Below are 12684 nucleotides of genomic sequence, written 5' to 3' on the forward strand. Positions count from 1 at the left end.
ACAAAAACATTAACATTTTGCAGTGGCCAGCCAGAGTCCTGACTTAAATCCATTTGAGAATCTGTGGAGGGAGCTAAAGATCAGGGTGATGGCAAGGAGACCCTCCAACCTGAAAGAGTTGGAGCTCATCGCTAAAGATGAATGGGCAAAAATACCAGTGGAGACATGCAAAAAGCTGGTCAGCAATTATAGGAAGCGTTTGATTGCTGTAATAGCCAATAAAGGCTTTTCTATTGATTATTGAGAAGAGTATGAGTAACTTTGGACATGCCACTTTTTGTTCAAATGTAAATAAAAGATGAGTAATATTTTTTTCCACAATGATGCCTCTTGTACATTGTCTTATTATCTTCTGGGAGACGACTGTGTCCTTTCTAATAAAAAAAAAAAACTTGCTGGTTGAATAAAAGTAACTTTAAGTCAGAATTTGCCAGGGGTATGAATAATTTCAGGCTTGACTGTACATTTAAACAGTGTTGTTTCGTTTATGATGAACGTGTGTTTTTAAACAAATCTAGATTAAATTTCTCATTCATAAAGACTTGCTTTATTCCTGAATGAATCAGCCGTGCAAACGAATCAAATGAATGATATGATTCAGAAATTAAATCAGTGACTTGCTGCCACCTACCGGCAGATTTTGTTTCATTTTAAAATGATCTTTTTAGTTATTTAAATCATTTAATATTTCTATATTCAAAATTATATATTGTATATTGAAAACATTAATCACAACACAAATGTATGAATTTGACTGCACTCATGCCACCTCTGAGCCTCACTAAACATGAAAATACACCTACAAGCCACTTGTGTGTTCTTCTGTGCCACCTCTGTAGTACAAATTAATTTAATACTGATTCCATTTGATTGGTAACTTATTCTTATTCTACTTGTTTTTATTTTGATGTTTTAATTAGAAATTTTAAAAAGCTTAAATATATTTTTTTTAAAATTTGACATAAAAGATGACATACTTTTAATAAAGTTAGAAAATGCCATTACAAAGGTAATAACAAAATCCCTCTGTAAATCACTTTAAGGAGTGAAATATCACCTCATAATGGTATAGGACATTTTTGATCAGATTTTTTGATACATAAGGTCAATACCTATGAGGCACAGCCGACCAAAGTCACCATTATAGGAGCAGAAATAAAGACATCTGATGTGTTTAAACTTGCTAATTATAGTAAAAGTATAAACTTTTATTATAAAAATAGTTTAATAGCTAAACTTTTAATAGTTTACCTAAAATTTGTAAGACATCTTACAACAACAACATAAAAACAAATGTGCATGTTAGCATATGGTAATGATCCGTATTGTGTAGTGCAGAGGTGCCCAACCCTGTTCCTGGAGATCTACCATCCTAAAAAGTTCAGCTCCAACCCTGATCAAACACACCAGAACCAGCAAATTATTCTCTTAGGTAGCACTTGATAATTACAGACAGGTGTGTTGGAGCAGGGCTGGAACTAAAGTCTGCAGGTAGGTAGATCTTCAGGAACAGGGTTAGGCACCCCTGGTGTAGTGACTCTCACCTTGGTAGTGCTGCAGGAGTTTGTGTGTGCGAATGTCCCACACCTTCACTGTGTTATCTGTGCTGGCAGCTGCGATACAGGTGCCACTCGGGTGAAAGTCAGCATAATTCACATACCTGAAATAAGAGCACAGACGCTGCTGTGAATGTGTCCAAGCGGTGTAGTTCAGCTCTATATCCGCTGTCCTTCACTCACCCGCCGTGCTCACAGAATGAATGAATGCACTCTCTGCTGTTCTTGTCCCAGAGCTTCACAGTTTTATCATCGCTGGCAGAGACAATCAGACGGCCATCCGGTGAAAACCTACAGGATTTATGGTGTACTATTAAAGACAGTTCAACTTTAATCATTACATTAACTACTTTGGTCCTATTAGGTTCTGCAGGTTAATTGCGTCCAGCTCAATCATGTTATTATCTTCACTATTCTCTTGTTTCTTTCTGTGCAGTGTTTTGACTCACTACATACAGGTGCATCTCAATAAATTAGAATGTCGTGGGAAAGTTCATTTATTTCAGTAATTCAACTCAAATTGTGACACTTGTGTATTAAATACAATAAATGCACACAGACTGAAGTAGTATAAGTCTTTGGTTCTTTTAATTGTGATGATTTGGCTCACATTTAACAAAAACTATCTCAACAAATTAGAATACTTCATAAGATAAAAATAAAAAATAAAAATAAATACATTTTTAGTAAACTGATGGCCTTCTGGAAAGTATGTTCATTTACTGAATATGTACTCAATACTTGGTAGGGGCCCCTTTTGCTTTAATTACTGCCTCATTTCGGCGTGGCATGGAGGTGATTCTGTGGCACTGTTGAGGTGGTATGGAAGCCCAGGTTTCTTTGACAGTGGCCTTCAGCTCATCTGCATTTTTTGGTCTCTTGTTTCTCATTTTCCTCTTGACAATACCCAGGTCTGGTGAGTTTGCTGGCCATTCAAGGACACCAACACCATGGTCATTTAACCAACCTTTGGTGCTTTTGGCAGTGTGGGCAGGTGCCAAATCCTGCTGGAAAATGAAATCAGCATCTTTAAAAAGCTGGTCAGCAGAAAGAAGCATGAAGTGCTCTAAAATTTCTTGGTAAACAGGTGCAGTGACTTTAGTTTTCAAAAAAAACACCGTAGACCAACACCAGCAGATGACATTGCACCCCAAATCATCACAGACTGTGGAAACTTAACACTGGACTTCAAACAACTTGGGCTATGAGCTTCTCCACCCTTCCTCCAGACTCTAAAGGTGCGTTCACACCGGACGCGCTACTCGCGCGTAGTTGAACGCTTGAACATTTGAGTTTACTCGCGTCATTCGCGCGTGACATTTTCTTCACAACAGACGCGAATTCGCGTCATGGGAGGGGCTTCTGCCACTCGTCAGCGGGAAAGTAGCTGTAAAATAGGTGAATGAGCTCAATTTGCCAGCTTTAGCTTGCTTGTAGTCTCAATATGTATGTATAGGTCAAATTGAGTAAAGAGCGTTTTTTAAAATTTACCAGATTGTCCGACCTCTTCGCTCACTTTCTTCCTAGCAAGATCCTTTTTATTCCTGTTTCTACAAAAGTCCAAAGATGTATCGTACAGCTCAGAGTAACCACAGACAGCAACGGTGATTTTGTCCTCCATTGTTGTTTTGGAATTCTGCCTCCGTCACTACTAGAGCAAGCTCCTGATTGGTTAACGCGGCGCAGATTTTCGCCAAAGTTCAGATTTTTGAACTCGTGTGTTTCGCGCGAACGGCGTGGCAATCGCTTGAAAAGCTCAATGTGCGTCGCTTCATTCGCGCGTTTCGCGCCGCAGGATGGCTATTCGCGTCTTTGCATTGACTTAACATGTAAATCACTCACGCTTGCCGCTTCATTCGCGTCCGGTGTGAACGCACCTTTAGACCTTGGTTTCCAAATGAAATACAACACTTGCTCTCATCTGAAAAAAGGACTTTGGACCACTGGGCAACAGTCCATTTCTTCTTCTCCTTAGCCCAGGTAAGACGCCTCTGACGTTGTCTGTGGCTCAGGAGTGGTTTAACAAGGAGAATACAACAACTGTAGCCAAATTCCTTGACACGTCTGTGTGTGGTGGCTCTTGATGCCTTGACCCCAACCTCAGTCCAAGTTCACCCAAATTCTTGAATCGATTTTGCTTGACAAGCCTCTCAAGGCTGCGGTTGGTTGTGCATCTTTTTCTTCCACATTTTTTTCTTCCACTGAACTTTCTGTTAACATGCTTGGATACAGCACTCAGTGAAAAGCCAGCTTCTTTGGCAATGAATGTTTGTGGCTTATCCTCCTTGTGAAGGACAACTGGACAACTGTCAGATCAGCAGTCTTCCCCATGATTGTGTAGCTCAGTGAACCAAACTGAGAGACCATTTTGAAGGCTCAGGAAACCTTTGCAGGTCTTTTGAGTTGATTAGCTGATTGGCATGTCACCATATTCTAATTTGTTGAGATAGTGAATTGGTGGGTTTTTGTTAAATGTGAGCCAAATCATCACAATTAAAAGAACCAGACTTAAACTACTTCAGTATGTGTGCATTACATTTATTTAATACACAAATTTCACAATTTGAGTTCAATTACTAAAATAAATAAACTTTTCCACAATATTCTAATTTATTGGGATGCACCTGTAAATGTCTGTGAATCCATCAAGTGACTCCTGAGACTTTTCATGAGATCTTTCAAATAGTTGGGCCATGTTTTCTTAGTAAAGTACAGTATGAAATATTTTAAAGCAGAGAAACATCCCTTTTTATTATTATTCTTCCACAACCATCTGAACCCTGTGGGAACATTATGGCGGTGTTTATCTGTGAAAACACGTACTTGGCACAGCGCACCCAGTTGATGTGCTGGTTAAGGGAGAAGAGGAACTTCTGCCGATGAACGGTCCAGACTTTGATGCTTTTGTCATCAGAAGAGGTGAGGAGTGTCTGTCCGTCACTGGAGAAGCTCACACTGCGCACTGTTCCTGTATGCGCGCGAAACACTGTTGATTCCCCTTTCCTGACATGAACAGAAAATCATATATTATTTCCATACACCTTCCATCAAAACATATATAGTCAAACCAAAAATTATTCAGACACCAGATATTATTTGTGATATTTTATTACTAGTGGGTGCACTATAGTTCATTTATGTAATTGAGGATAGCAAGTAAACTGTGACATATTATACCCAAATATTCTTCATACAGTTGACTACCAGTAAAATTTATTTTAAAAAAATGGGACCAAAAAGTTGATTTGACCCTTTGACCTGACCATATTTTGTTACATACCTTTCTATCAAAGTTATCTAACATTATCAAGATGAATTTGTTCTGACAGTTTAACTCGAATTCTTGTCATATTTTATTACCATTTTCTAAACTATGGCAAATAAACTGTGATAATGTGAGAAATGTTGAAGGTGTTTGAATAATTCATAACACAAATCATTCAAGTCTTGAGTAGGTTTTTTAAAAGAAATTAATCCTTTTATTTATCAAGGATGTTTTAAATAGATCAAAAGTGACAAAAAAGTCATTTTTTATAATATTACAAAAGATCTCTATTTCAAATAAATACTGTTCTTTCAAACTATCTATGAAGCAGCACAAATGTTCAACATTGATAACCATCAGAAATGTTTCTTGAGCAGCAAATCAGCATATCAGAATGATTTCTGAAGAATCATGTGACACTGAAGACTGGAGTAATGATGCTGAAAATTCAGTTCTGATCACAGGAATAAATTACACTTTACAATATATTCATACAGAAAACAGTTACTTTAAATTGTAATAGTATTTTACATTGTTTCTGTTTTTACAGAATTTTTAATCAAATAAATGCAGCCTTGGTGGGCAGAAGAGACTTTTTTTAAAACATTAATAAGCACTTCCAACCTGGTAGTGTATATGGGCCATTCTACAGAATTGGTCCAAAGTCAGAGTTGAAAACATCTTGTTTTTTTCTCCAAAAAAATGGTATGTATGCAAATTGTATAACATCCAAGGTACACATTTCTAGTGATCATGCAATTAATTTTCATATTGTATTAAGTTTTGTAATATTTGTCCTCTCCCCAAATGTGTCACTTCTGAAACACAGTAATATTAATTTAATAAGAAGGCTTATATTGAGCTATTAAGATTTTGCTTACATCTACATTGTAAATATATATTTTTGTTATTTTATTAAAAAGTTTTCAGAGGTAAATCAATAACAATTATATTTTTAACAATATTTCAATTGTAATTTTTGAGATTTGTTGTATTTTGAATCCATTTTTTTTTTTTTTTTGTTAAAGGCAAAAAGTTGGTCATACTGATTTCAAACTATCGATTCATTAGTTCAAATATACACTGAACCAAAAACTATCATAACAGCTTAGTTTATAATTCACTATGTTTAAGTAGTGACTGCACATTTTCGGTAGCGACAGTAATGCTTTGGAAGCAACCACATCACATTACACAGTTTTAATTAAAAAAAACAAAACAAATTGCATAACTGTACTAAAATTGTTTATTTCGCCGAAATATGAGGATTATGTCCTCCCTTTTGAAAATTGTATGGGATACCACCCAAAAAAAGGAAGATGTGACTACCCAAACATCACCACTTACCTCAAAATGATGGGGTCTATCTACTCAAACCTTGTAGCTATGTTAGAGGGGGACATGGGAATATTTCCTGATCATAAATTTAGGTATGTAGTTAAAAATCAATCTCAGCCAATGGACTAAAACATACACTTTTCAGGAGTGACATTAAAATGCGGGACACTTTTTTTTTTTTACATAAATTTCAATATAATTTTCATAAGTTGAAATTTAGGGGTTAGGGTTCGTGACATAATTGCAAGTACCCAATGAATGATGATTTTATATATATTAAGCGTACAGATATTTTAAATATTACTGTGGGTTTCAATAGATAATAAAATGAACTTACTAAACAACTAAGATTTTAATACTTATATGCTTTTTAAATGTGTTTTTTGGTTGTGGGACAGCTGTTTGCACCAATTCTGTAGAATGGCCTATATACTGTACACAAAATGAAAAAAAAAATTGGATTGTGCACTATTAGTGTAAAATAAGTGACATTGCTTTGTGTATCTCAGTTTTGAAAACGACTATTTTTAAATGAGAAGAAGCACTTTCACTAAAGGTGTCAGGCATTGAACCCCAGTGTTCATGTTAATGTCTTTGGGCTACAGATGTATCATCAATGTTTTATGGAGGGCAGCTCTTGGAGAAACAAGCAGTCTCTCACTTCTCTGTAACGTGCAGAGAAGAATCGAATGGACAGTGTCGTGATGAGACTCGCTCAGGCTTTCAGACAACATGATTATCAGCTTCTGAAGCAGCTATTTCTGTACCAACACCCACATCCAGCATCTCGTTGATTGAGAGAAAAGACTTATGGGAGCATTAGTCACTGGCAGAACAGAAGGTTTGATTTCTTTGGCTATGAAGAGCGTACGAGGCTCTTAACATGGTTATCAATCATCTAGATACACTACAGAAGCACTTATGCAAATGGCATGAAAGTAGAACATGAATCTAAACATGTTTGAAGGTGAGATATCTACATTTCTGTAAGTGTTCCATGTGTTCGAGCCACACGTTAGCTTGAAGCATCTGATTCAATCCAGTCCCTGCAGTATTTAGAAATGCTGCTCAAAGTGCTTCTCACTTCATGGCTTTTTGCTGCCACCTAGTGTCACAGATCCCCTGAGGACTCGAACACTGTGTCTATGACATTACTTTCCACTTTTTGACCATCCAGTGGAGAACAGATTGAAATGTCAGGAAAATGTTTAGAGAACAGGATTTTTTATTGACATAGAAATTACACACTTCTGCTTCAAATAACTGTCCAGAGAGATCTGACATTATTAATCATCTCTTTGGCAGTGGTAACCAAACTACATATTGGAACATTTGTAGAATGTGATAAATGTAACTGGGTTATTCTGTCAACTTGGCTAAAATATGGCAAACATAAAATCAAATACGAAAGCCAAGATACTACGTGTTGTAAATAAACATCTACTGAGTAATATAATATCAGCTTTATGAAAAAGTGACCCACATTTGTTTTTCAACCATTGAAAATTGGGAAAATGTAACAATTTGTACATGGATGATACCATCAGGTAATACCACTTCTTGGGTTGCAGGGACTCAAACTTTGGGGAAATTTTGAGAAAGGGATGGTGTGTGGGATTATTAAAATATAGATAATTGAATCATAAAATGACTATTGTTTTGCATTAATAAGTGTAGTTACTAATAATATAGCATATTCTCGTTTATTTCTTGTTTATACAGATTTGACAGTAAGCTTGAGTTGGGAAGCGTACAAAATGTACTTCTATTAACAACAGTAACGTGCAAAATGTATATATTCTACTCTTATTAAATATACTATTATTTTTCCATAGTATTATATGGAACTGACAAACTTGAAGAAAAGTTTGTTTTTAAGGCACTTTTCTTACTTCATACACAAAAAAACTGATAAAATCTGATTTCTTGATGATTTGACATTTTATAATAGTGCTTTTATAATTTCAAAATATAAAGCAAAAAGTAGAAATGAATGACTAATAAGCCAATAATAAGCCACTTACATAAGTGTTTGTTTGCCACAAAGTAAACTTTGGTCATCCCATTAAAAATAACATTCAAATTAAATCATTTTAGAGCTTTAAAGTGCTGGAAATAGTTGTGTGAAATGCTTGAAAGTTGTTGAAAAGTGCTCCCTCTCAAAGGCTGTACAAACCCTGAAATGAATAATATAATAACATTCAACTATTTCTGCCATGGTTACAGTCAGCCTTACTACTTATGCTTTTCTGACATACGTCAGCACTGTTTATAACAGAGAATTCTGGGCAGAATTTGAATTCTGTAGCACTGTGCAGTCACAGTTTTATGAAATCAATTTTGGTTCGCAATTGAAGCCACTCTGAGCTTGGACTGCAAAAAAAAAAAAAAAAATGCTTTTCATACTTCTGTTGTTTCCAGTCAAAATATCTACAAATTAAAAAACAAGTCAGAATCTTATTTTAAACAGAAAACAAGCTTATTTTGTTTTCTCCATTGGCAGTTAAAAAAATATTTTTTCTGAAAGCAAGACAATTTATACTTGTCTGGAAAATCCTTTGTGATTTATGAATTTTTAGATATTTTAGCTGAAAACAAGACACCAATCTAAGAAAAGAATTTTTGGACTTTATTCTCATAAGCATTTCAGCTTTATTCTTGAAATTTTGACTTTATTCTCGAAACAATTCAACTTTATGAATTGGACAATTTTGTTTGCATTGCAGTCACCATTGGCTTATAATGCAAAAAAAATTATAGTCAGCAGATTTTACTAACAGACCTACCAACCTGTGTATAAATAACGCAACGCATAATGTACTGTAGTGATGGGCGCTTTCCAAGCACTGCTTCGTGAGGATTTGAAACTTTTGTGAAACAGTCATGTGATTACAGTAAATGAGGCTTCATTACATCATAATTGTTTTGAAACATTTCAAAATTTCAATAGTTTGCCATTAGGAAGACGATCTCAGTAAACCCATTAATCATGAGTTCATTAAGATCACCCCCATATACCCCATACATACATATATATATATATACAGCCGCTCAAAAGTTTGGAATTAGTAGGACTTGAAAGACTCTTATACTCATCAAGGCTGCATTTATTTGATAAGAAATACAGGGAAAAAAAACATAATATTGCTATGTTTTTACAATATAAAATTATGTAATATACTTTAAAATATCATTTATTCCTGTGATACAAAGCTGAATTTTCATCAGCTGTTACTCGAGTCTTCAGCGTCACATGATTCTACAGAAATCATTCTAATATGCCGATTTATTATTAGAATTATCAATATTGGAAACAGTTGTGCTGTCAAATATTTTTTTGGAACCTGTGATTCTTTTTTTTTCAGGATTCTTTGATGAATAACAAGTTAGAAAAAACAGCATTTATTCAAAATATAAATATTCTTTAACAATGCAAACCTATGCTATCACTTTTTATTAATTTAACACATCCTTGGTGAATAAAAGTAATTTCTTTAAAAAAGTTTACTGAGCCCAAACTTTTAAACAGAGGTGTATATTGTTAGAAAAACTTTCTATTTTAAATAAATGCTGTTCTTTTTAACTTTTTATTGTTCAAAGAATCCTAAAAAAAAAAAGATATTAAAAATATTAAGCAGCACAACTGTTTTCAACATTGATAATAAATCAGCATATTAGAATGATTTCTGAAGGATCATGTGACACTGAAGACTGGAGTAATGATGCTGAAAATATAGCTTTGAATGAATTACATTTTAAAATATATTTACATAGAAAACAGTTATTTTAAATTGAAATAATATTTCACAATATTACATTTTGTTCTGTATTTTTGATCAAATAAATGCAGCCTTGATGAGCATAAGAAACGTCTTTAAAAATCATTAAAAATCCCAAACTGACCCCCTCTAACAGTGGGCTTCTTAATAAATATTCACCCATGACATTTAATATTTTGCCATTTAAAGCTTTTATCTGTATTTATGCCTTTTTTATCATCAGATAAAGAAAAAATGATAAAATTAAATAACTTTTAGTCTGAGACCTATGGGTGCTAGATGATTTTTGATGAGTAAAGAGGTTGAATGCAGATGGACGTGCAAACAACAGTGATGGGAATAATGGCGCTATAAATAAACGGCTTTACTAACGGCGATACTTTTTTCAGTAACAAATACAAATTTCATTGCGCAAATACAGTCACACCGAAAGCCAAGCGAATATGCGCATCGCGTCACTCGCTGTAGTTTTTCCCGTCACTAGCGCGAATAACAAGAAGGCGCGATCAACCATGGCAGAGATAAATTGGAGTAACAGCTGATAAAAATTCAGCTCTTCACCACAGGAATAAATTCTATTTTAAAGTATGTTAAAATAAAAAACATTATTTTATATTGTAAAAGCATTTTGCAATATTACTGTTTTTTTCTGTATTTTTAATCAAATAAATACAGCCTTGATGAGCATAAGAGACTTCTTTAAAGACTATTACAAGTCTTACTGACCCCAAACTTTTGAACGGTAGTGTATATAAAAATAGAAATATAAATAAAATAACATATCAAGGAAAAAACATGTAACATGGGCAGCATTAAAGGATTTAATTTGTTCACTACTTTTTGCCAGCCCTCTCTCCTTGCTTTTGCAGCCTTTGCAGTGTTCCCTTGCGTTTTAATTAAACTCTGAAACTCCTGAAATCCCTCAATCAAGAGTTCTTGCTCTGCTGCAGAAAAATACTGAGCCCTTGAAAAATACTTCGACATGTTCGCGACCAATCAAAGAGTTGCCGATCAATGTTTCTACTATCGATACGTAGCCCCTTTTAAGCCACCCAGTGATCTCAAATTACTTCATCCAGCTATACTAATCATCAGCAACAGGTGCGTTCGGAGAACCGGAATAGCGAGCTCATAGTTAGCGCGATGATTTGATCTTGGATGTGTCCTTTGATCTTGGATGTAGTAAGCGAGGTACGAAGAACGGACCCCAGGAGTCACAACGATGGCAAGTCCAACCAGTTCAAAGGTAGCTTTTGCAAACTGGAATTATAAGCACTACTTTTCCCTCGCTGAGGTAAAAGGCAAAATGTTTATGTAACGTGCAACTTATGCCCAGGAAAAAAAGTCTCTCTGCGTCGGTCTGCGCAATAAATATATTTAAATTTCTAAACCATCTATTGTGCTTTATTGTTCCACTATAGTAATGATAATATTTATAATAATATGTTGAATTTGATAGTTGTCTCTCAGGTTGTCCCACAACAACATTAAAATAGTGTAGATTAGTGTACAATGTTTTATATTTATTTTATAGTTATATTAAATTAGATTTTTTTTTAAGTAACGCAATAGTTACTTCGCCTGGTAATTAGTTACTTTTATGATGATGTAACTCAGTTACTATTTGTGAGAAGTAACTATAACTAATTACTTTTTTAAAGGTACGTGCTCAACACTGGCAAACAAGAACCATGCGTTTATTATTACAAAACACCTACATACTGCAAGTTACAGCATGTGACCTGACTCAAAATTACTTACACACTGGGCACCCAGAGCCGGACTGTCTTATCTCTGGACGCGGAGGCCACGAGATGACCGGAGGGAGAGAACTGGACGCATGTCACCGCGTCCTTGTGTCCCACAAACCTGTAGGCCCTCATCTGAGGCTTCAAGTTCCAGATCATGACACATGCATCCATGGAGCCGCTGACTGAAACACACACACCAATGAAGACCAGTTAAAGACAGCCAACACCTGACATTAAAAGATTTAAGAATGCAACAGTATTTTATACAGTTATTATCAATTATGTTTACTCAAATGTAGATAAATAATGTGTAAAAACAGTAATACAACTCAGAATATGTATCATTATGAGCACAAATGGTGGATGTATAAAGCACATTCATTTACCTATTTGCTTCATGTTAGAGTTGAAGTCCAGGCTTGTGATGGCATCTCTGTGACCCTTAAAATGCCTCTCAAGGGTAGGATCATCCTGAAGCAAACACAGTTTTTACTATATAAATTCAACTCACACTAAAATATGATCACATTCAAATTCATATATATTCAGAAATATAATCCTCTAGGAATGACATTTTAATAAGCACTCACCATGACAGAACTCATGTTCATTTCCTTCTAAAACAATGAAGAACAATCAGACAGAAGGACAACAGTGTAACAGTGAACAGTGTAAATTCTACAGGTGAGTCTGTGCTTTGTTTACATGCTAGCTTCACTCTCCACCTGTCAGCGCGCTAGCTCAAGGATTAAAGTTTATAAAGAATTTTACAAATTTTCCGCAAAATAATTGGAGACGACCATACAACTAAGGTCTCGGTTTGAAGATAAAACGCAGCTTTATTCGTCAGTTCAACCGCGTGTTTAACAAAGCTAACCGGTTGCTAAGGGCTGTCGGTTGGTTGATAACAGCTTTCATTTTACCCGCCGCGGTTGGCGCGTGCGCATCAGTCTCTCGAGCCCGCGCCCACAAGACAATGATGTCACGCGTCGTCT

At 35.3% G+C, this 12684-nt stretch overlaps 1 protein-coding gene across 1 annotated transcript in view; it reads right to left on the reverse strand.

The window, feature by feature from the left end:
• Positions 1-11862, reverse strand: part of poc1a (POC1 centriolar protein A) — an 84604-nt gene extending 72742 nt beyond the window's left edge. The window contains exons 1-4 of the mRNA XM_073826070.1: positions 11700-11862; positions 4380-4559; positions 1740-1847; positions 1545-1660 (exon numbers count right to left, since the gene is read on the reverse strand). Coding sequence (XP_073682171.1) covers positions 1545-1660; positions 1740-1847; positions 4380-4559; positions 11700-11860 — 565 coding nt within the window. The 5' untranslated portion in view covers positions 11861-11862. The remainder of the gene's footprint in view (positions 1-1544; positions 1661-1739; positions 1848-4379; positions 4560-11699) is intronic.
• Positions 11863-12684: the final 822 nt, after the last annotated feature.

Source organism: Garra rufa, chromosome 20, assembly GCF_049309525.1.
Source record: "Garra rufa chromosome 20, GarRuf1.0, whole genome shotgun sequence".
NCBI classification, from domain to species: Eukaryota; Metazoa; Chordata; class Actinopteri; order Cypriniformes; family Cyprinidae; genus Garra; species Garra rufa.